Here is a 26,883-nt window from a genome sequence, read left to right on the forward strand (position 1 = left end):
ACTCCTCTCGACAGCCGGAAAACTAGGACCAACTGAGCTGTCGAGCCACAGCTCAGAGGGGGAATTAGCAGGCTCACAGGTAGAAGCTGTTACCTGGCTAATGGCATCCTGTCCAAATATTGATGTTGTGATAAATGGGGTCACTGTCATGTGCATGACCGCCTCCTTTCTTGTCATTGGCAGCTTCAGGCTGCTAATGGGCATGCTATTCCCTACAACAAAAACGCTGATGCACTCTCCCGGCAGCCCACCTTCAACACCAACTTGGCAGAGCAGGTCGTACCTAGCACTTCTGTCCCTGAAAGTCTCCAGTTAGCTCCTCGTCCTAGCCTCATGTCAGCGACCCAGTCAGTGGTGTGTCTTTTCCTCTCACTCTCTTTCAGAAATTCGTGCTTTGGAGGAAGCTGATGATGATCCCCCCCTGAAAGACATCTTGGTTTATTGGTGTAGGCAGATTTACCCTACACCAGAGGAGAAGCGGCAGCTCTCCAAGTTGGTTTTAGTTGTGTCAAAGCAATGGGATCGTTTTGTGGAAAAAGAGGGTGTCTTGGACCACCGAGTCCATCGTCCACATGGAGGGTAAGAGATTCTCCAGCTCTTCTTTCCATCTGTCCTTAAGCAGGATATTTTGACACAGTTACATCAGGAACATGGCCATCAGGGTGTGGAGTGCACCACAGAGTTGATGCGTAAAGCGCTGTTTTTGGCCAGGGATGACGTCCGTTGATCCAAAGGTGTGAGGGTTGCCAGGTGGCAAAGGATGCCAGGCCAGTGTCGGGTTCGGCTTCGGCTCAACCAGTCTACAGCTCGGTAAGGCAGAGTGCTGCAGTGAGGGTTGGTGGGCGACTAGACTTGTATGGTTGTGGGTGTATATATGTGTATATATATGTATGTGGAAACATGTGTATCTATACATATATGAACAGAAACAAGTACAGTGTATATGTATGATTCAATGTGGGCATATATAAATTCACATCGTAAATAATGTATGCTTTTACATATAGATGAATACAGGGACTCAGGGTAAATAACTCAGGTGATTAATACTCGGGTATACCACAATTTATATTTATACAATTCTAACTATTAGTTTGTGCAACCTTTAACTATGCCAAGTTTTTCTTTTCTTTCATAATTAATAACGAGGGTCCAACTGAAGGGGTAGGAGTTTTTTACTTCTTCCTACTCCTTTTTCGAGCATAACACATTTGCTATTATATTTATAAATTCTCGTCTACTTTGTTTACAATGGTACATGTATTATTTAGTGATTATTATTGTTCTTTTTTATATTATTGATTTATTGTTCTGCTGTTTTATTTTTTTGTGCTTATGTTTGAAATAAAAGATATCAAAACAAAATCTAGAAAAAGAAAAACAGAGGAGTGGAATCATCTTTTTTATGTTCTAGAAAAATGTGGCTTTGGTAACAGGCTTATTTCATGGAACAAATGACTATTCATCCCCACGGGCATCTGATGGGACGAATAATATCCAATCAGAATATTTTTCCCTTCATCGTTCTCCAGACAAGGCTGCCCTCTACTACACAAAACGCATGAGCAGGGCGATGTAAATCTGCGGCTGACATAAACCTGACCAGCAGGGCGAGCTGACGCTCCAGGTCCCTGTCTGATAGAAAAAGGGAAGAAGAAGAGACCGGTCAAAAGGAGCGTAGAGCAAGACACGACGAAGAAGAGAAAACAGCCGCGGTAGTCTTCTCCAGTGAGTCACATGGAAGGTGAGATGATTATCCGTCAGTCATACCTGCTCCAGTCAAAGCCCTACGGTGGCCGAGACCCGCCATTGCTGGAAATAAAAGTAACGCTGCAAACAGAAACAAACACCGCTGCAAATAATATAAAGAAACCTCGCTTCAAATAAAATAAAAACGACGCAAATAAAAAAGCCACAACGGAAGTGAATTACCCGGGGCTGTTTTTGCCGATGCACCGGTGTTTTTATGTGAGAGGTGTTGTTGTTTTTGTTGTTTTTATCATTAATAATAATGCCAAGAATAATCTAAAGTGTGGGTAACATTAGTTATTTGTATGAATGTGAAGTTGAAGCTGTGTGTGATGGTCAGGGACTTCTCCTCTCACGTAAAAAACACCGGTGCATCAGCAAAAATAGTCCCCGGTAATTCACTTCCGTTGTGCCTTTTTTATTTGCGTCGTTTTATTTTCAGCGGCGTTTCTTTTTATTTGCAGCGTTTCTTTAATTTTCAGCGGCGTTTGTTTCTGTTTGCAGCGTTACTTTTATTTTCAGTAATGGCGGGTCTCGGCCACCGTACTACGCAGGTTAAGGAGGAGAGCTGAGCTCAGTGCAGGGCCCTCCCGGGGTTGGTAGAGTGAGCAATGCCCAGGACTGTCACTTAGTTAGAGCACCGGGTGATGAAAAATGGGGTAAAAAAATCAGGGATAAAAATATATATATATATATATATATATATAAAAAATAAAATTCAGTCAAAGCTAACGTATGGCAAGGTTACGAGTCATAGAACTTAACTACAGTATCAGTCAAAATGCCCAGCAAATACTCATCACAGAAGTTTGCTATGTAGCTTATCTGCGTGGTCAAGAACATTTTCAAATGCAGTCTCACTCACATCCTGCTAACATAACTATGAACACTACACTTTAACAACGTGTTGATCAATTCAGTCAATGCGGCTTTACGCAATACGCATCCATTTTCTGCACCACGGACAGCAAGCGGCACAGTTAGCGAGCAGAAAAAGCGTATCTGACAAACGCAATTTAACTAATTCTGTTCACTTCATTCACTATGTCAGTGCAACAATATCACGTGGACATCCCAGTTTAACTTAAAACAGTTAAAAGTCCAAATGCAAAAAGGAGAGGGAGGGAGCAGAAAGAGAGAGTAAAAAAAAGTCAAATATTTCCCTTAAGCAGATTTACAAGAGGATAGGGTGATATGATATCTTACCTTTTAAAGCTTTGGGACCTATTATGGCATTTATGGCATACCTATTTTAAACAGGCCTTGAATATCTTAAAAACAAGCTTTTGATTGTATTTGCTAAATAAGTTAGAAATTCAGCCTCTGAGCCATGTCTTTATCTTCCCATTCTCTAACCTCATCATTTATGTGGGATTCTGAGTGGGCGGGGCTATGATAATGAGGCTCTGTGCTGATTGGCTGCCTGAATGACGCGATACACTGCTACGAAAAATGGCGGAAACTCCGGCCGGCAGAGTTAGTTGTGGGCGTGATTTCACGCATCGGAGGCCAACCTGTGTAAATCGCATTTTCGTTACATAACGAAAGGGAGCAGAATCTGAATGGCTCGTAGAAGCCATATCATACATTATTATTATTATTATTATTATTATTATTATTATTATTAATTTGGTTTCTTTGCTCCTTCTCTGAGTTGGCAGGCTGAGGGGAGACCACTTTATATGTTAAAGCAAGAGAAAATGTGTTTTTTTCATAATGGGTCCCCTTTAAGATGAACTTGCATAATTAATTCAATTCAATTCAATTTTATTTATATAGCGTCTAATACAACAGAGTTGTCTCTAGACGCTTTCCAGAGACCCATACCCAGAACATGACCCCCGAGCAGTTATTACATAAACAATGGCAGGTAAAAACTCCCCTAGTGGGAGAAAAACCTTAAGCCAAACAGTGGCAAGGAAAAACTCCCCTTTAGGAGGGAAGAAACCTTGAGCAGGACCAGGCTCATAAGGGGGACCCTCCTGCCGAGGGCCAGATTGGTGGGTCAGGGACGGCAACAGCACAGCAGGCAGGTGGAAGCAGCAACGGGATGACCAGGGGTGGGGACCGCAGGCCAGCACGCAGCTCCCGAAGCTCCGGCCCAATCAGCAAGTCCCAGGTTGGGGTGCAGGGTCAGGGAAAGACTTGTGCTCCGTAATGCAAGCTACAAGCCACCCACGACCACCTGCAGAGAGAGAAAAGGGAGGAGAAGGGGGGCCAGCAACGGGATGACCAGGGGTGGGGACCGCAGGCCAGCACGCAGCTCCCGAAGCTCCGGCCCAATCAGCAAGTCCTAATTAATCAATCAGTGGATAACGCAGAGGCCTCAAACCAAATCATTCACAAGTTCATCTGGGTCCAGTGATTTGACGACAGCAGGCTCAATAGCCAATAACATGAGAAAGTTATTGCAGCACAATTGTGGCTACTGCTCCCTTGATGATTAGGGATGGGAATCGAGAACCGGGTCTTGTTGAGAACCGGTTCCCAGTGTTTCAATTCCTTGGAATCGTTTGCCTTTTTCGCAAACGATTCCCATATCGATTCCAGTGGGCGCGAATGACGTCACCAAGCACGTTGCGCAACGTGCGCATTTGCGCCCAGCAGGAAAACACGGGGACAAAGCGGCATAAACGCTCGAAAGTTAGGTTACATTTTACCAAAAAGGATGACAACAGGGCGACAATTCTTGCAATGTGGACATTTTAACAAAGGGGGGAAACTGTTAGGACTTGGCCGGCTGATGCGCTGGGAGCGAGGAGTCAGCCGGTGTGTTGTAAGGCTGATTTATGGTTCCGCGTTACACCGACGCAGAGCCTACGGCGTAGGGTACGCGGCTACAGGCACCGTAGGGCGCGCGTCGCCGCGTACCCTACGCCGAGGGCTCTGCGTCGATTTAACGCGGAACCATAATTCATGTTTTAGAAGAGCTGCGCTTTCGGCAACGCGGACGTGCCGGGCGCTCCGGCGGACAGCGGAGCTCCTGACATAGCTGCAGCTCGTCAGCTCATCTATGGAGAAGTTAAAGAGCATCTACCGCCAGATGCTCCTTTCATCAAGGCAGGGAAGAGTATCAGGCCAGAATAGATGAATGTTACCAGCAGTGACTAAGTTTGTGGTGTTGAACATGTTACTGGACATTCTTGTGCAATTGCTACAAAATAATTTCTTGTTTCTGGTTAATTTCTACAGAAGAATATTTATTTTATTATTATTATTTTATATTAAATACATATTTTACTGTATATTACAAATCATTTTGTGGGGACCCCCTGGCACCATCGAGGAGCCCAAGGCTGGGGGCATCTTAAGACCTCACTTATATGTTTTTGTTCAAAGATATAAAAGTTTTATATCTTTGAACAAAAAAGATCAGAGAAACAAAGAAATTGAAACAAAGAAACCATTTTAGTATCAACTTTGTTTTATTAAAACAAAGTTGATACTAAAATTGTTTCTTCTCTTTTTTCTCCAAATGAGAATCGATAAGAGAATCGATAAAGAATCGAATCGTTAAGCAGAATCGAAAATGGAATCGGAATCGAAAAAATCTTATCAATTCCCATCCCTATTGATGATCCCAGAGATTTTTCTTCATGTTTTTCCAACATGTGTATCCAGTGTCTATGAACACATGCCGTCCATGGCTGTCACCTGTGAAAGTTGAGGCTCCTCCAAAATTATATTTCCAGAGTCATTGTGATGGTACATCAACTTCCAACAGGTTTAATGACACCTCCGTCATGGTCTGAGGGGTCTGTATCGCCTTCACTGGCACTATGTAACTTTGAGCTGCATGGTAGGAACCCTGCCACACTAAAAAACTACACATTTTTACGGCTTTGACTGCTTTACGGCATACGTCACTTCCCCCTGCTTCCCGATTCGCAGTCGAGACGAAAGCTGGGCGGGGCGTGGAGCGCAGAGCTCAGGAGAACTAAAGAAAAAAAAAAAATACTGCGGGTATACTGAACTAAATGCTCTTGTTTGGAAGTCACGCCATATTAAAACAAATTATAAACCACATTAACACTTCATAGAAACAAAATAGATCGAGGGATGAGGTATGAAAGATCTGTTTTGAAACGTTGCAATACGTTACGGCATTGAACCAACCCTTCCTGTCGCCGAGATAGGCAGCAGGACAAAACGTTAAAATAGCACTAATGTACACTAATAAATGCATATATGGATCTTGTCCATCAATTCAATTCAATTTTATTTATATAGCGTCTAATACAACAAAAGTTGTCTCTAGACGCTTTCCAGAGACCCATACCCAGAACATGACCCCCGAGCAATTATTACATAAACAATGGCATGTAAAAACTCCCCTAGTGGGAGAAAAGCCTTAAGCCAAACAGTGGCAAGGAAAAACTCCCCTTTAGGAGGGAAGAAACCTTGAGCAGGACCGGCTCATAAGGGTTGACCCTCCTGCCGAGGGCCAGACTGGTGGGTCAGGGACGGCAACAGCACAGCAGGCAGGTGGAAGCAGCAACGGGATGACCAGGGGTGGGGACCGGAGGCCAGCATGCAGCTCCCGAAGCTCCGGCCCAATCATCAAGTCCCAGGTTGGGGTGCAGGGTCGGGGAAAGGTTGAGAAGGGGCAGGGGCATCAGAGTCAGAGTCAGAGTCAGAGAGTCAGAGTCATTTTTATTGTCCCTCTAGGGGAAATTCTTTTAGCAGTCTGGGAAAACAGTCATCATCATACAAACACAGACATACCAAAAGAACAATTAAAACATTAAAACGTGACATAGTAACCATAATAGTGAGTAAAAGCAAAAGTGCTTTCATCAGTGCAGGCAGAATGATAAAAATATATTAAAAATATTAAAATTTATGCAAGTTGATCATCTTAACAGCGGTTGGTATAAAAGAGAATTTATACCTATTGGTATTGGCCTTGGGAAGCCTATAGCGCCGCCCAGAAGGGAGAGGGACAAACTCTTTTGACAGAGGGTGATCAGGACTGGTCAAGATATCTTGTGCCTTATTCAGGACTCGACCTTCATAGATGTCAGTCAGAGAGAGCTGCTGAGTGCCAATTATTTTACTGGCTGCTCTGACAATGTCCTGCATCCTCTTTTTGTTCTGCACTGTCAAGTTGCCATACCACAATACAATACAGAAAGTTAAAATTGATTCAATAAAAGACTTATAAAATAACACCATTAGTGTTTTCTCCACATTAAAAGTGTTCAATCTGCGCAGAAAATAAAGTCTTTGCAGGCCCTTTTTGCAAATGGCAGATGTATTGAAGTCATACTTCAGGTCCTTATCGATGATGGTGCCCAGATATTTATAACTCTCCACTGTTTCCACCTGTGAGCCCTTGATGGTAATGGGAGGATTTGGGAGAGAAGTACATCTCCTCTTTAAGTCTATTTGCAACTCTTTAGTTTTCAGGACATTTAATTTAAGAAAGTGGTTATCACACCACTTTACAAAGTCCGTTAGAGCCGGTCCATGGCTGAGCTCACCATCCTGGAGAAGACTGATTAGCACTGTATCGTCAGCGAACTTCAAAAGATGCCTGTCTTTATGATGGCTCCTGCAGTCATTGGTATACAGGATGTACAGTAGAGGGGACAGGACGCACCCCTGTGGTGAGCCTGTGGAAGACAGCTTCCTCCGGGAAAGGGCTCCATTTGCTCTGACTGCCTGAGGCCGACAAGTTAGGAAATCCAACATCCATTTCACGAATCCAGCATCAAGATTAAAATCCAACAGTAGTTTGTCAGCCAAAATATGTGGCTGTATTGTGTTAAAAGCTGACGAAAAGTCTACAAATAAAAGCCTTGCATGGGTTTTTTTGCCCTCCAGGTGCTTGTGCAAGTAATTGAGCAGAGTTACAGTAGCGTCATCAACTCCTCTTCTGGCCCTATATGCAAATTGCATTGGGTCGAGCTGGCTCTGGATCTTCTCCGTCAGATCCTGTTTAACCAGCCGTTCAAAAACCTTCATAACCAATGAAGTCAAGGCCACAGGCCTTAGGTCGTTGAGCTCTTTGGGAACCTTGGTCTTAGCCACAGGCACCACAATTGACTCCTTCCATAGCTTTGGAACCTTGTACTGGGTCAGAGACAAGTTAAAAAGATCGGCAAAGATTTCACATAGCTGTTCTGCACAGACTTTCAAGAGTTTGCCTGTGATCATATCAGGCCCAGGACTTTTCCTAGGATTGCATTTAAGGAACATTGACCTGACAGAAGAAGCACTAATAGGAGGCTGTAAAATCATAAAAGAAGAATTGCTATTCAGTCTATCAGTTAAAACATTGAGTTCCTGAGTAAAATCATTTTCATTGTTGAAACGTAGATAAAAATCATTCAGTCCATTTGCGAGTTCTAAATCAGAATCAAAACCAAAACCATCAATAGTGATTGGCTTAAGGTTTTTCTTATCTTGGCCTGTCATGGACTTCATACCATCCCATACAGCTCTCAGATCATTACTGTGAAACTTTTCCTCTATTTTATCTTTATATTGAAGTTTTGCTTTCTTAATTTCATATCTGACCTCTTTTTTAGCCACCGTCTTGTCCTTTTCATCTCCATGAAGGAAGGCATTGTGTTTCCTATGCAGCACATCCTTTACTGCTTTGTTAATCCAGGGCTTGTTGTTTGGAAACACCTTAACCTGTTTGGTGGGAATGATCAGGTTTTTTAAATAGAGAATGTAAGATGATATTACATCAGTCGTCTCATCAAGGTCAGAGGAATCTTTAAAAATGTCCCAGTCAGTGCACTCAAGGGCTCCTTTTAACTCCTCAACAGCGCTCTCAGTCCACATTTCCACATTTCTGGTGGCAACTTTTCCTCTCTTCAAGAGAGATTTGTAGGTTGGGATGAGGAGAACAATGCTATGATCAGAGGAGCCGAGGGGGGGCAGGGCTGTGGACTTATAGGCACCTTTTACTGTACCATAGCATAGATCAAGTGTTTTGTTGAGTCTGGTGGGGCAAGAGATGTACTGGTGAAAGTTATTCAGAGAATTCAAATTGCACTGATTAAAATCACCCAGAATAAACAAGGAGCATCAGGGGAAAGTGACTGGAGCTTATGTGTGACATTTCTTATAACTGTTACAGCGTTTTTTACGTTGGCCTTAGGGTGGATGTAAACGACTGTGATAAATATTTGGGGAAATTCCCGGGGGAGATAAAAGGGGCGCAGGGATACCGACAGCAGCTCTATGTCTGCAGTACACACTTTCTCTGACGGTGATGTGTTTGCACCACCGTTGGTTGACGTAGATGCAGACTCCGCCCCCTTGGGATTTCCCAGTGACAGCGGAGTCCCTGTCAAGCCTCACTGGCGCTCCGAACCCGGCGAGAGTTAAGTCGGTGTCGGTATCCTTTGGAGTAAGCCATGTTTCCGTGAAGGCCATGACGCAGGCCTCTCTGAACTGCTCCAGATGAATGACGCTGGCTTGGATCTCGTCCATCTTGTTCCGTAGAGACTGAGCATTGCAGAGCAGCATCGAGGGGAGGGGTATGCGGCGGAGTGACAGCCGCTTCAGTCTCTGTCTGACACCGCCACGTCTTCCCCGCTTCCGTACTTTATGTACTTTATCATCCCATTTAGGCTTATTAATGTTCTCCCGAAGGAGCTCGGCGATTGACTGATCCACCGAGCTCAGGTCCATGCAAGTATGGGACTTTTGATCCCTCAGGTTCAGTAAAAAGTCCCGAGAGTACTGAAGCCTTTCTGTGTGAGCGTGACGTGGCTCAAACAAAGTCTGAGCCACGACAAACAAAGTCCATACAAAAATCAAAAATAGCAGCTCCATTGTAGGATAGACTTAAAGTTTTGTTTTTTAAAAATCAAATGATGAAGCAAAGAAGATCATACTCAGAATATCGGTTACTTGCACGAGACACTTAGTGACATTAAACATCCAACAGACAAACAGACCCAACTGCGTGTCGCTACTGGCGCAGCGCCATGTTCCCAAGAACTGTCAATGTTGACAGTCACATACATCTACTCACAATATAAATATACATTTTATGGTCACACTTTGTCTATTGAAAAATGAGTGGATATATGATTTTTGAACCCTAATGTCAACATCTGTTATTGTCAGGGTTTGACACTTCCCCCCAGTGTTTGTAACTTTCAGTTCTGTCTTGCCCCGCCTGTGTCCCATCTGCCCTGATTGTGTCCACACCTGTGTCTCGTTATCCCCTCAGTATATCTTGTCTTGTCATTCCTTGGTTCCCTGTCGGTCCGTACTGGTTCTTCCCTCCATGTCTCCTCGTCGGTTTTCCCTGTTCCTGGTTTTTGTTTATCCTGCTCTGCAGCGCCTTGTGTTTTGCCTTTTTTGGATTAAATCCTTTTGTTTTTGAGAACTCCTGCCTCTGGCCTCCCTCTCTCTCCCTGCACTTGGGTCCTTTAAAAACCATACCACAACAGTTATGGGCTTCTGTTATAGTGGGAGTCCCCGCCCCCTCCGGTGTTGTCATGGTAACGTTTTGCCCCGACTGTTAAACAGGAAGTGCTGTACAGCTGATGTCTCGAACGTTAACCGTTGAACGTTAATTAAAGTACTGCTGAAGTGATAGACACGCTCCATGTCTCCTCTCCATTTATTGAACACAAACAACATCTTAACCCTAAACCGGGAGGAGGTTACCATAACTTTTTTAACTTTTTTTTAAAACGTTTTTTAAGATGTGTTTGCATAACTTAAACACACAGAAATGTATTAACACTATGATATATTATAAATTTGATCATCCAAGATCATCCTGTCAGACTGGGGAAGGGGTTAAAGGGTCTATAAATAGCCATGTTAAGTTAATGGGAAAATTTCAAAAGGTGAAACAATCAGTAGTTTAAGGGGAAAATAAACTAAGAACTGGTCCAAATTGAATAGTATGACTGTGTATAATACTATCATCGATATCTTAAAGAAATCTGGCCACAAAATACTCGTTAAAAGATTTTGACTGATTGTTTCCAGCTTGGCCCTTAAAGGAGCTTGAGGCAGGATTTATGAAAAAAAAATTGTATACGTTTTAAGTTTTCTAGTAATAATGTCAGATGAAGAGTTCCAAATCAAAAAGAATGAGCCCTCTAGTGTATATCTCCGTTGCCTTGAACAGGCTGTGTGCTGCAAAATGTGCTGCAATTCCGGGCCGGAATTTCCCGCGCTGTCCTGCGGATGTGACGTCACATGACGCTGCATGCACGTTCTCCCCGTTCTCCCGTGCCGGCTTCACTGTTGGCTGCAGTACCCCCGACGGCCGTCGTGGGGAAGGGTGGCGCTAGAGAGTCTCATTTCTTAAAAGGAGCCTCATGCTCCTTTTTAAAGAGTTCTCTGAATATACAAGTCAAACATCTATGATGTGTACCAACAAGAAAATCAAACTTTGTCGTAGGACAACAGTGAAGACATCGTTGGAAAGGTCTTGACCTCAGGAGCAACATATGTCAATATGAGATTTGTGGGCAATTCCTGCTCCCCAGGTGTGCCCTTTGAACCTTGTACCTGTGACACTTTTGAAGGCCTATAATTCAAAACAAAAAAAACAACAAAATATGCTAGAGACATGGGGTCAACAGTTTTGGAAAGCTCTGCACCTCTACTATCATGTCCGACAGTAGTCCAATAGGGGGCGCCACTGAATAGGGTCAAAACCTATAAAAAACATGATTTCACCCTCTTACCAATACAAAAGTCAAAATCAGACCGAACAGGCGTGCTTCCCACCCTTAAAAACATATGATAAGCTTGCAAAGTTCGTGATCACAGTTTTATATAAGCGCTAATTCATTGGAACTACAAAAGCTATGACGTAGCACAATGCTGTGTATTGTAACTTGGCACAAATTGTAGTTCTGTAACCTCCTTCCGGTTTAGGGTTAAGATGTTGACATTAGGGTTCAGAAATCATATATCCGCTCATTTTTCAACAGACAAAGTGTGACCATAAAATGTATATTTATATTGTGAGTAGATGTATGTGATGGAAAAGATCAATATATGCATTTATTAGTGCTATTTTAACGTTTTGTCCTGCTGCCTATCTCGGCGACAGGAAGGGTTGTGTTCAATGCCGTAACGTATTAGGCAACGTTTCAAAACAGATCTTTCATACCTCATCCCTCGATCTATTTTGTTTCTATGAAGTGTTAACGTGGTTTATAATTTGTTTCAATATGGCGTGACTTCCAAACAAGAGCATTTAGTTCAGTATACCCGCAGTATTAACGTTTTGTCCTGCTGCTTTATTTCGCAGACAGAAAGGGTTGCGTTCAGTGGCGTAACTTATTAAGCAACGTTTCAAAACAGATCTTTCAGACCTCATCCCGCGATCTATTTTGTTTCTATGAAGTGTTAATGTGGTTTATAATTTGTTTTAATATGGCGTTGTAAGAGCACAAGCTGTTAAACATAAGGGCAGTAGAATACAGCAGGTAAGTATTTAATTTAGGAGTACGCTTGAGTAAACAATAATGTTTTTAATATAAAATATACACTCAGTGAAGAGAGATTGTGGGGGAAAATGCATATAGAAATGTCATCAAACCACACTTTTAAATTGAAGTACTGCTCTGAGCGTCACATATAGACGGGATTACATTGGAGATGTCATACAATTTGGTGTATTCTATTTGTGTCTGAAAATTTCTCGCTAGAAATGTCATCAAACCATTTTTTAAATTGAAGTATATGCATTTAAAAAAAAAAAGAGGAATGAGGAAACCGCTCGCGGTGATCAACTGCTCCGAGCGTCAAATATAGCCGCAGACGGGATTAGATTGCAGCCAATAGGAGCCTATTTGCGTCTGAAAGAGACGCAGAAGGGTACCTTGTGCATCAGTAGATGTCGCCAAAGGCTCTTGACCGTTCGTCGGATTCCGACGCCTCCGGAGTGAGACTGTGTTGGTTACACACGGACACACTCAGACACACGCCCACCCGTGCACAACCAGTGTTCAGTGCTTTGGATATTTCAGCTTAAATTTCAAAATGTTATATTAGTTCAATGAAGTTCATATTATTTATATGTATTATAGCTTGTTTGGTTTCTTCTGTTATCGGATACAGTTTGTCATGACATAAGTGAAAAATGCCTGATGCTTCATGGCAATATGTGTGTGTGGTGACAGAATAAATTAGACAGGCTAAAAGGATATTGGAAAAGAAGGGATATTGTTAAGCCTATTTGAGTTATTTATTTCTTAGTTATTTCACAATAATTATTTGTGAAATTATTATTTCACTAGTTATTTTACAGTCATATAATTCAGGCAACAGTGCAAAACATTTTTTTAATGACACTAATCCACATCAATATCGGATCAAATCGAATCAAATGGTGATAATCGATTCTGAATCATAAGAATCGGATCAATTCTTGACATTTTAATACATATTTATTACATATGAATACATATTTAATTTGATACCCAGCCCTAGGAGGCAAAATTAAGTTGCTTACTGACTTTTCAGTATTAGAAACAAAGCAGTGCACTTTCCTGGTTTATATAAAACATGTTATTAATGTTCATGCACTTTAATTTGTCCAGCTGTTCAGTGTTTACATTTACAAGCCTAGCAGCAGTGAGGAAATATACAAATGCACTTTCTTTGTACATTGTATGAACTTTTGGCATTGAATAAATGCATAACTACAGAAGTTTTCCTTTTTATAGGTATTTTTTCTTTTTCAGTCACATATATAGCCAGTAGCGATGCCTCACTGGAGGCAAGGAGGGGGTACCCGAGGACACAACCAGGGATGACTTAAAACAACAAAGAATTGGAACTCTGTTCATAAAAATGATGTAGACTCGGATGGTGCACAGACATAAATACCCATCGATACCTAAATCCATATTTTAGGCAGTATTTGCAAGTATTTTGGATATTGATATCAGAACATCTCTACTTTCAGCTCCTTTGAGCTCTTCTGACAGCTACAGTTCTTTGAAGGATTAAAATCAACATGTCTTGATCAATCAGCCTGATCAGCTAACAGATGGATTCTGCAGGATTCTGTAAACAAGCATCCTTTCAGACTGTTTTTCAATGTTAGATGGGGTTTTGGGGATGGGATCTGATCCCTGAGTGGCAGGAGCTCTCAGGTGTTCAGGTGGACTCACCTGTTGCTGCTGTTGCTCTGTTAAAAACTGAAGCTCATGTGTTCATAGGTGAGTTGCTGACCTCATCAAACAGGAAGAGCTCTGCTGCAACAGGAATTGAGAGGAAGACCAGAGACAATGCAGCTGATTGGTTCAACCTAATGGTCAGGTGGGAGCGGCTGAATGAGGAGGGCTTCACTGCCGCGACCAACATCATCAACCTGAGACGGTGAGGTCACCTCAGCCTGAGCAGACATGACGCATTCACTGAACTGCCCGTTATGTTGATGATGTCATCATTTATAATTCTACGTGTTTACTTATGATAGGAAGATGCCGTTGCTAGCTAGCTGAGGTCCACAGTTTAACCCTGAGGTGCAGGACTAGGACGAGAACACTGAACATTTGGCCACTAAGCACCTTTCATCAGCCTTCATGTTTTCATCTGTTTACCTGCTCCTCTTCCTGTAGACCTTCCTGTAGACCTGCTCCTCTTCCTGTAGACCTGTTTACCTGCTCCTCTTCCTGTAGACCCGTTTACCTGCTCCTCTTCCTGTAGACCCGTTTACCTGCTCCTCTTCCTGTAGACCCGTTTACCTGCTCCTCTTCCTGTAGACCCGTTTACCTGCTCCTCTTCCTGTGGACCCGTTTACCTGCTCCTCTTCCTGTGGACCCGTTTACCTGCTCCTCTTCCTGTGGACCCGTTTACCTGCTCCTCTTCCTGTGGACCCGTTTACCTGCTCCTCTTCCTGTGGACCCGTTTACCTGCTCCTCTTCCTGTGGACCCGTTTACCTGCTCCTCTTCCTGTGGACCCGTTTACCTGCTCCTCTTCCTGTGGACCCGTTTACCTGCTCCTCTTCCTGTGGACCCGTTTACCTGCTCCTCTTCCTGTGGACCCGTTTACCTGCTCCTCTTCCTGTGGACCCGTTTACCTGCTCCTCTTCCTGTGGACCCGTTTACCTGCTCCTCTTCCTGTAGACCCGTTTACCTGCTCCTCTTCCTGTAGATGTCTATGTTCTAACAAGGTGCCAAGCAAAATAGAATTGGTGTTGATTCCTCGCCCTCCAAATGTTCAGCAAGAGTGACGTGATAGAGGCATTAATCGAAATGACCTTGTAAAAATAAGAAACAATATACATTTAGTACCAAATATAGGCCGAAAAATTAGATGCGGAATAGTAAATATACAATCTTTAAGCTTTAAGTCTCTACTACTAAATGATCTAATCACATGTACAAAGAGTGTGCTGATTTCATCGTCAATCCTTGCGTGGAATTCTTGCGTACGGCAAAAAAAAAATCTCATGTTCAAAACTGTCTGTACGCCCAAATCCACGCACGTTTCATTTGAACATCACAATCAACGTGAAATTGAATGTGGATGCGGGAGCACGACATTTCTCCTTGTCTCCTGCCTCAAGTAGATCAATTTGAATATGATGATGAGGATAAATATACATAAAACCGTTCATCCAAACAAGGAACTTCAAAAACAAGTGAAAACATGAAAAAAAAACATTGACTGTGAGCTGGAGACACTCCTGTCAGAGGTTGAGGCTGGAAAAACTATTTTTTTGTCGGCATTTCCTCCAGGTTTCTGAATGTTTATATTTAGCATTAGTTCATCATTACACTCTTATTTCTTGTTTGTATTTTAAAAACCGAGACCAGAACTTAAGTTGGTGGCCAGGCTGACAAAGAGTCCCAACTCTGTTGAGCCGTTCCTTCCTGCAGCTCTCAGTAGTGAAGACTTTATGAGCTTCTTTAGCAGTAAAATCATCAGAATTAGAGAAGAAATCAACCAGGCCCACCCGGGAGCGGCTGTGGGCATTTCCTTAGATTTAGCGACTTCCTTAAGCCCTGACTTGACTCGAGACTGTTTCGATCCTATAGACCTCCCTGAGCTGACCTCACTCAAGAGTTAAAATCTAATTCAACCACGTGTCTGGTAGACCTCATCCCTCAAAAAAAAAAATTCTCTTATTGGTATGACAATACGGGACCAAATCAACTTATCCCTAAGCTTGGATATGCACCACAGGTTTTTATCGTTGCAGTAATTAAACCTTTACTTTAAAAAAACCTTCTCTTGACCCAGACATCTTAGCTAAGTATTGACCAATTTCCAACCTTTTATTTGTATTTAAAATTCTGGAAAAGGTACCTGCAGCCAGTTATGTTATCATTTGTATAGAAATGATCTGTTTGAAGTTTGAACGCGCGTAAGATGCGTGTAAAACACAATATTAAAACCAGCGTTTTGTACAACTATGACGCATGTAAAAAATGCAGTTTTCGTTCAAACTTAAGATCCCTCCCCCCTTGATTTTTCCTGTCACTAAAAATGAACTATTAGGAGCCAATGAGAAAGCAATCAGAGCAGACCACATCAATTCCTTGCACATCTCCTTTGCAATGATAGCTGCTAAATAAAATTGATTTTAATTTAATCTGCTCCTGTTCCTGTAGACTTGAATATGTGTTCCTGGTCCTTCAGTCTTGTCCCTGTTGATCTCCTGTTATGCGTACAGGCTGAAGTTTGGTTGATTTCATGGTGGTCAGAGGAGACTAATTTTCTGATCAGTGTCTAGTGGTTGATAGAGGAACTGTAGGTTTGGAGCCACTTCTGCATGTCTGAAAAAAACTGGACATTGGTACTTGTTTTAACCAAGGGCTTAGTCCTGATTGAGTCCAGGAAGTAAGAAAACCGTAGTTCTGTGCATTCTAGATATAAACAGTTCAGATAAAGATTTTTCAACCTGATAATTCTTTCCTTCAGTTCTCTGAGTGATCAGCTGCTGGTGGGGAGATCTTCATGGTCTCCATCAGCTGGACCAGAGGACACTGACAGAGCTGCAGCACTACAAGAAGAATGCTACACACTGCAGGAAGTCATCAACAAAATGGTTACGCCTCACTTACTTACACTGAACCGATACACAAAGTGCAGGATGATGAAGAACAGGGAGATGAAAGACGGGAGTCTAGTTTAGAGTCTGGAAAATTGTCTGGTTCAGAGTTGGGGGGAGAAAATCCTTTACCAACCAATTATGCCGGAGAAACATCTGGGTTCATAGGAGAGGGTAGATAGGACAGTTGGTGATCAAAGGGAGGACTCTGGTCTCATAAATGAGTCACATGACTCGGTTTGTGTTGACCAGACCTAGAAGCTTAAGTCCTGTTTCAGTTAAATTCAACGTAGAAATGTCGGGTTCAGTGTCTTGAGAATTGTCTGGTTCGGCATCTGGAACAGGAACGTCTGGTTCAGAGCAGTGGCGTAGCCAGAAAAGAGACATTGGGTGTGCACCAGCAAAGACTGGGTGTGCCAAATTTATTTTCAACAAAGCTGGACGTTACAACTCCACAAACATTCAAAAGCGTGTATATCCAACAATAGTAACAGTACAAAACATATCCACACGTTGTGTGTGCTCTCATCAGTAATAAAACACATATCTATGTTTGAGAGTACATATGACGTGCTCTCAAATAAAACAAATAATGTATAATAATATATATATATAATATAATAAGTAACAAAATAACCACAATTTATGTGTGTCCTAAAAAAGCATCCCAAAAACATAACCACACAGACACATTGCTGCCCAATGATTTGAACATAGTGAAATATAACACTCATGTACTCAGAGCCATAACGTATCCACATTACGCATGATCAACAAAGCTATTTAACCAGAGCATGAACACGACTACTTGGCTTAACATTCATCACATATGATTTTGTAACCGGTTAGCCTGATGCTTTTATATTGCAAAGCAGCAGAGTAAAAGTCAACCATATTGCTGCTTCCCTGTGCCACTGCACAGCTCTCAATTTAAAGGGCCAGAAGGCGAGGCTTGGCCTTGAATGCATTTATTCTTTCATCAGAGTCCAGTTTCTCCGCGAGACACGCATGAACCACGAGAGGCTCCTCAGTCTCTCTTGTCGCTCTGCTGATGCTCTGATCCTGTTGACAACTGAAAAAAGGCTCCACAGAGCAACCTGTAACAGGCAATGCTATCAGAATACGAAGCAAACAATTAATCTTGGGGAAAACATCTTTGTCGCAGGAGTCTAAGACTTCAATAATGGATGGGAACTCATGTCCGCCATCCACCCTCCGTTTGATGAGTTGCCTAAACACAGTCAATTCAGGGTCGGTTGCAGGTGCCGCGACAAATCGCCTGACGGAAGTTTTTACATGCGAAAATAAGATTTTTTTATTTTGAACATCATGATTACATACTAATAGCCTAGATTTACACATTAACATGTTAGTAAGACTATAACAAAAAAATGCATCAAATTTTTGGGTGTGCAAGCTGTCTCTGTGGGTGGCTCTGGCACACCCGATGCTACGCCACTGGTTCAGCATCTGGAGGAGAAACATCTGGTTTAGACTCAGGAAAAGGCACATCTGGTTTAGAGTCCGGAGGACAAACGCCTGGTTTAGAGTCTGGAAAAGGAATTTCTGGTTTTGTGTCTTAAGGTGAAACTTAATTTCCTCTTTGAGTCTTAGTTTGTATATGTCCTATATTACATTATAGTGCAATTACTTTTATTAAAAGCGAGATACAACAGCAGAAAACAGTCAAGCCACAGTTACAAGTATAATGTTATAGATGTGACAGAATCCTTCCAGGTTTTTTTTTTTGTGTCTTCATGTCGCTGCTCTCTTCTGGTCAGGCCGCCATGGTGATGAAAATGGACCGCCTGATGACGTCACAGCGAGCCGTTCAGGAACTGGATGAGTTTCATTTTGGTCCTGAAGGCAGGACTTTTCCTCTATGTCACAGCTGGACCACCAGACAGTTTGGTTAGTCTACATGTCAGTCACCTGAGTGACATCAGTGCATTTACCTTTTTACCTGAATGAGCAGCCCCCTCTGGTTCTGAGGGAGACCCCTGTCACATAAACCCAACTCTAGCCAGGCCGCTTTGGTTCCTTTAATCCTTTGACATCTTCAGACCTTTGGAAAAAAGACCAGTTAGACACCAGTCTATTGTCTGAGGGCGCAAAAGGTTAGACTCTGCCTTCTGAAGGAAGTTTGTTCAGAGTCATTTTTATTTGCTGTAAAAACACACAGGCATATCTTTGGTCACCTGTCCCACGATCAATTATTACATAAATATCCATCCATCCATTTTCTTCCGCTCACCCGTTACTGGGCTTAGCAGAGATGCCCAGACTTCCCTCACCCCCCCACTTCCTCCAGCTCTTCCGAGGGGAGTTGGAGACGTTCCCAGGGTCTCCTCCCGGTCGGACATGCCTGGAACACCTCTGTAGGGACCGCCACCTTATTATGGTGGAGGGGTTGATCCAGCTTACTGGCAAAGGGTCTCATCACCCCACCATGTTCCTGCAGGGGAACTGAGGTCATGCATCCTTCCCTCTTATCCACTGTTTGGGTGAAGGGTTGGGCACAGTCAGACACCCCTAAAGCAGGAGTCCAGACCAACTTGAGCCTGCAAGCCTCTGCATGAATGACAGGGGCCTCATATGCAGCGTAAAATGACGCAGTAAGAACAGGTCCCTAGAAATGACCTCATCTGTTTCTTTGCAACAGGCAGTAATCGTCTGCTCTCAGCAGAGACAACACGCCCCAGAAATGTGATTTGTTGCTGCACAAACCGTGTTTTAAATATGGCCGGTGTTCAGGAGGTGCGAGACGTTACTCTGGGGCTAATCAGTGGCCTACAGCCTGATGACGTTATTTCAGCCCGACTCAGCTCGGTTAGAACTCCGGCCAAGTAGATGCAAAAAAAAAAGGCAGGACCAACCGGTACTATCACAGAGTGGAAACCTCTCAAAACAGAGCCGAGCAGAGTGGAAATTACCTATAAGTGTGACATCTGTACAGATTCCGGTTTCCGGTTTCCGATGCAGCTTTCATCGTCGGTTGCCAGAGCAACGCAGCTTCACTACCTCCTCAGGCTTGTTGTCTGACTGTGCATATGTGTGGTGTGTTGCAGAGGAGTGCGCTTGCTTCCTGCTGGACGCCTTCCATCAGGAGCTGGAGCTGAAGCGGACAGTCCTGCAGGAAGTGGCCCACGCCCCCCCGGAGCTGGGCATGCTCTACCTGTCCTGCTGGCTGCACCAGCCCTACGTCCCCCCCCAGGCCCGACTGACACTGGAGGCGCTGCTGCTGGAGACCGGACACCACCCTCTCTGAGTCATGTGACCAGCATGAATGTGGCTGTGAATGTGATTTTTGTTAAATGATGTCAAGATAATATTGTTCATCTGAGTTACATATATGTACAGCGGATATAAAAAGTCTACACACCCCTGTTCAAATCCCAGGTTTGTCAAACAATAGAGCCAGGCAAACGTCTGCTCTCACACTTTTGTATGAACAATTTTTGCTCTTGTCATTGTAAGATATTTTGAAGAGATTAAATTAAGTTTATCAAAAGTGGTGAATACCTGTCAATCACTGTTGAGCTGTTTTTTTGTTTTTTGTTTTATACATTTTTGTAAAAAAAAAATTCTAATAATGCAATGGTGCAAATAGCATACATTGATATTGGTAGCAGGGTGTAAATAGCCTAATCCTTTATTTCTCGAATATTTTTATCCCCGATCTTTTTCCCATTTTTACCACCCAGTGCTCCTACCTAAGTCAGTCCTGGGCATTGCTCCCTCTACCAACCCCGGGAGGGGGCTGGACTGAGCTCTAATCCTGAGGAGTGAGCAACCCCCCCGCCCACCCCCCCCCCTTCAGTGAGTATCTGAAGAGGGGAGGAACAGAGGAACCTAAGGAACCCTGAGGAATGATGGACAATGACACTGATCAGAAATTCGAGTTTATTGGAGGAACATGAAACGTGTTGGTTGCATGCTGCACTTGAACCATCAAAATGACAAATGAAGGAGTTCCTCGCAGAGGTGGTCGGCAGCTTCACATCGATTTAAACGTTCAGTTGATGTTCAAAACAACTGGAGTGACGTTTTATCAAAAGTAATAAAATAGTGCAACTCTTTTAAACTTTGTTCTTCTCATTTATCTACATATAAACAAACTATTGTCTTAACGTTTAAATCAAGTCCAAACCTGGAACCACGGACAGAAAACCAGTTTAGAAATGTACAACCACAGCAGAGTCTTTGAAATCCAGCAGGGGACCTAATTCTCGACCCGTTTGCTCATCCCACATAAGTTCAGAACTCCAAAGAGACTCTGGGTGGCCAACCACAGAGCACAACTCCCCTGATGCAGGTGAGTTGGTCTACTTTAAGATTCAGGTTCTGGTCTCTAAAGAACATGTTGGACATCTACTGAGGAGCTTTGGTTCCATCTGACGCCTCAATGCCCAGCAGGGCCTGGACAGCCTCCAGTGGGACCCCCTGGGGGGTCTGGATGTGCATGGTGGTTCCATCAGGTCCATTGACAATGACAATTCCATCCTCCCCTGGCTCTGCCAGCTGGACCGTCAGCCCCTCGGTCTGGATGTAGATCTCTTGGCCCTCCTGCAACTCTTCAGTGTCACGTGGTTCTGCTGAGCTGGACTCTGACTGGGACACTTCAGTCTGTTGGAGCTGAAAGATCGCAGTGGTTTGGTCCAAGCCAGGTACGGGGGGCTGCCCGGGCCCAGGCGAGGGGGGCTGCCCGGGCCCAGGCGAGGGGGGCTGCCCGGGCCCAGGCGAGGGGGGCTGCCCGGGCCCAGGCGAGGGGGGCTGCCCGGGCCCAGGCGCGGGGGGCTGCCCGGGCCCAGGCGCGGGGGGCTGCCCGGGCCCAGGCGCGGGGGGCTGCCCGGGCCCAGGCGCGGGGGGCTGCCCGGGCCCAGGCGAGGGGGGCTGCCCGGGCCCAGGCGCGGGGGGCTGCCCGGACCCAGGCGCGGGGGGCTGCCCGGACCCAGACTCTGTGTTTGTGGCTCGGGCAGAGGAGGAATTCCGAACATTCTCCAACTCCATCACCTGGGAGTTGAACTCCTGGTCTGGACACACCAGCAGGTGTCCTTCCTTGTCACTGATTGGAACCACCTCCATGGGCGTAGCAGGAGGCGGAGCCTGGGCAGAGGTTGGAGAGGTGGAGCCAGAGGAACTGGAGGATCAGGAAAGAGGCATTAAGAGCTGAGCTGAACAGCTGGTTCACACACAGGAAAACAAGTTTAGGCAGGTAGTCTCATCTCACCTGGAAGTTGAGTCAGCACAGGTGGAGAGCAGGTTGGATCCACCTGGAATCACCAGAGGAGACACAGACACCGAGCAGGACCTCAGTGGAGAGTTCACCAGAGTAACAGGTGTCACCGTACCTCCACCTTAGAGGACATGAAACAATCAACAAATCACTGTATGTACATATATGGACAAATTTAATCAAGGAGCATAGTCTCCCCCCTGCCTGGAACCAGTTACTGGGGTCCCACTTTAGATGCAGCCCTAGGGAGGGCCTTGTTGGTGAGTCCGGGAGACCAGGGGCCTCATGTACAAAACGTGCGGCGCACAAAAAACGTGTGTACACCACTTTCTACGCTCACGGTAGGATGTTCAAAAAGTGATTTGAACGTGGAAAGTTGCAGTCCTTCACGCACACATCAAGTGAGGCTTTTCTGAGTTTTTGTCCAAACCCAAGTGCAGTGAAGTCCAGAAATATGAGGAAACATGACATCAACAATAAGTTCACAACCACATGAAGGACACGACAGTCCCCACACAAACGAGTGGAGCTGCAACAATCTCACAATCAACCACATGATCTGAACAAACAACTAAAGGAGCTCAACGATGGAACCAGCAAATCCTGATGGAGCTTTGGCTCCGTTAGAGGAACCTGCTGATGATCAGATCACACCAACCTGCTGGTCCAGGACTAAGACTGGACCATCAGCTGGTTTAGGTACCAAGAGGATCTTCTGGATCTCTGTCCTGAACTGGACCAGCTGCTCCGGTTCAGACCAACATGACCTTTCAGTTGGAGCTGCTACAGGTCGGACATCGCCGTCACCATGACGACCGTATGGGACGACTACTGGAGATAAAAGCCAGATCCTAAAACATCCCATAACTGTGTCTGGACAGAAAAACATTAAAATACATTTTGCAGCAAAAAAACGGTTCTGTAAAGTTGTCTTTTAAAATAAAACTAAGATGTCACAGAAAGGTTGGTTGGTACGAACTGATGTGATTCAACAATGATGAATAAAGTTGTTATTGAATGTTTAGGCAACTTTCAGAGTCTGATATTAGTCAGCTGCAGGTGCTGCAGGTCCAGAAAGTGTTTCTCCGGTGATGGACCGGGATCTAGACCGGTCTCTCCACCTGCGGATGCAACACTCCCGAGTTACAGCAACTTTGTTCTTTATTTCTCACGTTTGCACCTCAATAATCATGTTGGCACAGTCTTTATTTCTGCAGAGGAATCAGATAGTAATGCTTCATGTTTTAACTATAAGTTAATGTTGTTCACATCGTTATACTTATGAGAGAGGTGATCGCAGACATCCACAATGAGTAAGACCCCATAAACGTGTACATTGGGCTTAATCCATTAGTATTAGCACCCCCCTCAGCAAAAACTGAGGGTGGTGTTTGACTGCGCATCCTCAATTCAAGGAACAAGGAGCTCCTCCAAGGTCCAGACTTAAACACCCTTTTGCTATTAAGGTTTCACCTAGAAAAGTTGATAAAAAGAACTTACAATACGCGTGACAGTACCCTATGGCGTAGGTTAACGCAGAACCATAATTCAGGCTTAAAGCGTAACTAGGAGCCGTTTTTCGCCCACCAACTTAAGTTCTGGAAAAGCAGAGTGTAATGATGCACTAATGCTGCCCATAAACATTCACAAACCCTTACGATCATAATAAAACCACAACTTTTCACAGAACGCAACACAAAGCAAAGAACAGCATTACCCATAATGCAATGCAGCTTAAATAGGAAGAAATGCCCACAAATACATTATTTTTATTTTATTAAAAATTTATTTATTATTTATTTTATTTTAATGGATATATATCCTCATTATCATATTCAAATATATCTACTTGAGGGAGGACACAGGGAGGAGTGTTGTACTCTTGCTTGTGCGCTCAAATCCACGTTGATCGTGATTGTGTTGGCGTATGCACAGTGTTTCAGAATCTGAGAATCTTTTTGCATAAGCAAGAATTCCATGCACGGACTCACGTTGAAATCCACGCACTCTTCGTACATGAGGCCCCTGGCTTCCATCCAGGGCGCCTAGTCGAGCTCAGCCCAACAACTAACATGGATTCACCCTCTTGCAGGCTTTCCTGCTAAAGGAGGGGCCACATGGGATGGGGACACCCATTTACTTTTCTTTTCTCAGCATCATGAAATATGATACTTGATACCGTCCACCCCCACCAGCAGTATCTTACCAGTCCGTAGAGGCTCCACACCATTCTGTTGGACTCCAACACTGTTCTCTATCTTGAACCGCTTTGATGGTGGTAACATCTTGGAGTTCTGAAAAAGAGAAACAAAGCTGAACAGAGGTCAAATTGGTCCTGCTGGTCATCATCCTCCTACTCAGGTCCTGGTCTGACGTCACTCACTATAGAAGGAAACAGTGCTGCATAACTTCCCTGTCTTCAAAAGGGCCACGCCTCCTTTAGGGTCGAAACAAAAAATAATAAAAAATAATGAAGGAAAAAAATAAAAAATAAAAAATAGCACTTGTGTTTACTTGAATGAGAGGACAGTAAAAGAAAGATTCCTGGTTTCAGGGATACCCCAGGGAAGGTTAAAAGTTTAGTTCTGATACATTGTCATTTCATCATAAGTGTTCAGTTCTGATACCAGAAGCCGCTGGAATCAAATGTGACACTTAATGAACAACTTAGTTAAATTCATCATCAGCTTGCTGTTAGACAGCTTTGAGATGAACCAGCGGGGTTCTCGTCTGGAAGGAGGTGACTAATGCAGGTAAAGATGGGTCTTCTGTCCAACGATGCACCCAAAGGGGTGAAGAGAAATGGTTAAGCTGGATGGAAAATATCACCTTATAAATAATATCAACTGTCTTGTATTCGCCTACGAACGTTGCCACTTTGATTTATGCTTCAGTAACTCGTCTCGACGAGTGTAACTCACTTCTCTGGTCTTCCACTCAAATCCATCAACAAACTTCAACTAGTCCAGACCAGACTGTCCGCATCTTCACAAGAACAACTTCCATCAGTTAGTCAAAGCTTTTGCTTAACTAGTGAATTTTATTAACTCGTACCGGTATATTTTATGACCTCCTTCTGGTTTGTTTTATTAACTTGTACTAGTATGTTTTATTAACTCGTACTGGTATTTTTTATTAAATCGTACTAGTATATTTTATTAACTCGTGCTGGTATATTTTATTAACTCGTACCAGTTCATTTTATTAACTTGTACAGTAATCCCTCGCTATTTCGCGGTTCACCTTCCGCCGTCTCGCTGCTTTGCGGATTTCCATTGTGCATTGTGTTCTGCATTCTGATTGGTTAAACAAAACACCATGCCAAATTTAAATTTGCAAATATTCTCCAAAACCCATGATGTCGACAAAACGTTCAGCACCGACAGAGGCGCTCGCAATCGGGCCCAAAAGGCAGAGGAAGATGCTTGCTGTCGCAGAAAAAGTTAAACTTCTGGACATTCTAAAGTAAAAGCTATGCGGCTGTAAGTCGCCTTTACGGAATTAACTAATCTTCCGTTCGTTACATAAAGAAGGAGGAAAATAACATAAGGAGGACAGCAGCAATAACGTAGGAAAGCAAAATAAGTAAGCAAAAAGGGTTGCAACTGTCCGCAACAAGACCATGGTAAGGATGGAGTCGGCATTAGCTTTGTGGAATAATGACTGCAGTAAAAAAAACATTACGCTGGATACGAACGTTATCTGCACAAAAGCTGTATCACACTGTATCAAATCTATGCTGACAGCGATGACAGGGAAGAGGAGGAGGAGGAAGAGGATGCAGATACCGGGCCATCATCGAGTGCTGATCACGCCGTAACAAGAGCATTTCTGGCCAGCAAGGGCTGGTTTGAAAAATTTAAGAAACGCTTTGGACTTAAAAACTTTTCTCTCCACGGAGAGATCGCCTCTGCGAATACGGCGGGAGCAGAAGCATTCGTGAACAATATATTTAAAGCGATCATTGAGGAAGGGGGATATGAGCCTCAACAAGTTTTTAATATGGATGAGACTGGCTTATTTTGGAAAAGAATGCCCTCCCGGACCTTCATCATGCAAATACCAAAGCCCTGGGATTTAAAGCCCAAAAAGATCGTTTGACTCTTGTTATGTGCGTAAATGCTCCAGGTTTTAACCAGGGCTTATTTATAGGTCTAAAAATCCTAGAGCCCTGAAAAACAAAAATATGGCTGCTTTGCCCGTTTACTGGATGCACAACGCAAAGGCTTGGATGACAATAGCGCTCAGTCTGGATTGGTTCACACACTGTTTCATCCCGGAGGTCAAGCATTATTTAAGAGGAAAAGGACTAGACTTTAAAGTGCTTCTGCTCGCTGACAACGCTGGAGGTCATGCTGATGATTTGGCATATGATGGTGTGCAAATTGAATTTCTGTCGCCAAACACTACATCCCTGATTCATCCCATGGACCAAGGCATCATCCGTGCTTTCAAGGCTCTCTATACGCGCAACACCTTGCAACATCTTGTTGAGGCTATGGACTCGGATCAAGATTTATCTCTGAAGGACTACTGGCGTAGATAAACTATCACATCATGTCTCCAAAATATTCAGAGGGCAATTCAGGAGATGAAATCTGAAACTTTGAAAGCCTGCTAGAAAAAACTGTGGCCAGAGGCAGTGCAAACCACGACTGGAGGCTCTCTTGACGAGATCCATCACTCTGCTGTAATTACAGCTGTGAATCTGGCTAAACAGCTTGGAGGAGACATGAATCCGGATGACATTAATGCCCTGATTGATGCAGACGCAAATCCGCTGACTGATGCAGACCTGGCAGAAATGACATAGCCACAAAGCGACGATGAAATAGAAGAGGAAGAAATGCACACAAGTGTTGATAAAGATGAGGAGGATGGACTAACACT

General features: G+C 43.8%; 2 protein-coding genes across 3 annotated transcripts in view; one reads left to right on the top strand and one right to left on the bottom strand.

Annotated features, from left to right (window-relative positions):
• Positions 1-1,590: 1,590 nt before the first annotated feature.
• Positions 1,591-20,276, top strand: cinp (cyclin dependent kinase 2 interacting protein). Its single transcript, XM_061743765.1, has 5 exons — positions 1,591-1,744; positions 13,917-14,076; positions 16,628-16,754; positions 18,539-18,668; positions 19,826-20,276. The coding sequence occupies exons 1-5, from the start codon at positions 1,738-1,740 to the stop codon at positions 20,023-20,025; spliced, it is 624 nt and encodes a 207-aa protein (XP_061599749.1). The 5' UTR covers positions 1,591-1,737; the 3' UTR covers positions 20,026-20,276.
• A 372-nt stretch (positions 20,277-20,648) lies between these two features.
• The window catches only part of znf839 (zinc finger protein 839), a 29,539-nt gene continuing 23,304 nt past the window's right edge, over positions 20,649-26,883 (bottom strand). For both annotated transcript variants that reach the window (XM_061743764.1, XM_061743763.1), the window contains 3 exons: positions 24,200-24,287; positions 21,988-22,114; positions 20,649-21,897 (listed from right to left, as the gene is read on the bottom strand). In XM_061743764.1, coding sequence (XP_061599748.1) covers positions 21,129-21,897; positions 21,988-22,114; positions 24,200-24,287 — 984 coding nt within the window. In that variant the 3' untranslated portion in view covers positions 20,649-21,128. The remainder of the gene's footprint in view (positions 21,898-21,987; positions 22,115-24,199; positions 24,288-26,883) is intronic.

This window comes from Cololabis saira, chromosome 16 (genome assembly GCF_033807715.1).
Source record: "Cololabis saira isolate AMF1-May2022 chromosome 16, fColSai1.1, whole genome shotgun sequence".
NCBI lineage: Eukaryota > Metazoa > Chordata > Actinopteri > Beloniformes > Belonidae > Cololabis > Cololabis saira.

What these genes read in the sequence shown, in the direction of transcription:
- cinp (XM_061743765.1), top strand. An exon ending in AACATCATCAACCTGAGACG is followed by an intron (nt 14,077 to 16,627) that starts GTGAGGTCACCT and finishes TCTTTCCTTCAG; the next exon opens with TTCTCTGAGTGATCAGCTGC. An exon ending in AGGAAGTCATCAACAAAATG is followed by an intron (nt 16,755 to 18,538) that starts GTTACGCCTCAC and finishes TCTTCTGGTCAG; the next exon opens with GCCGCCATGGTGATGAAAAT.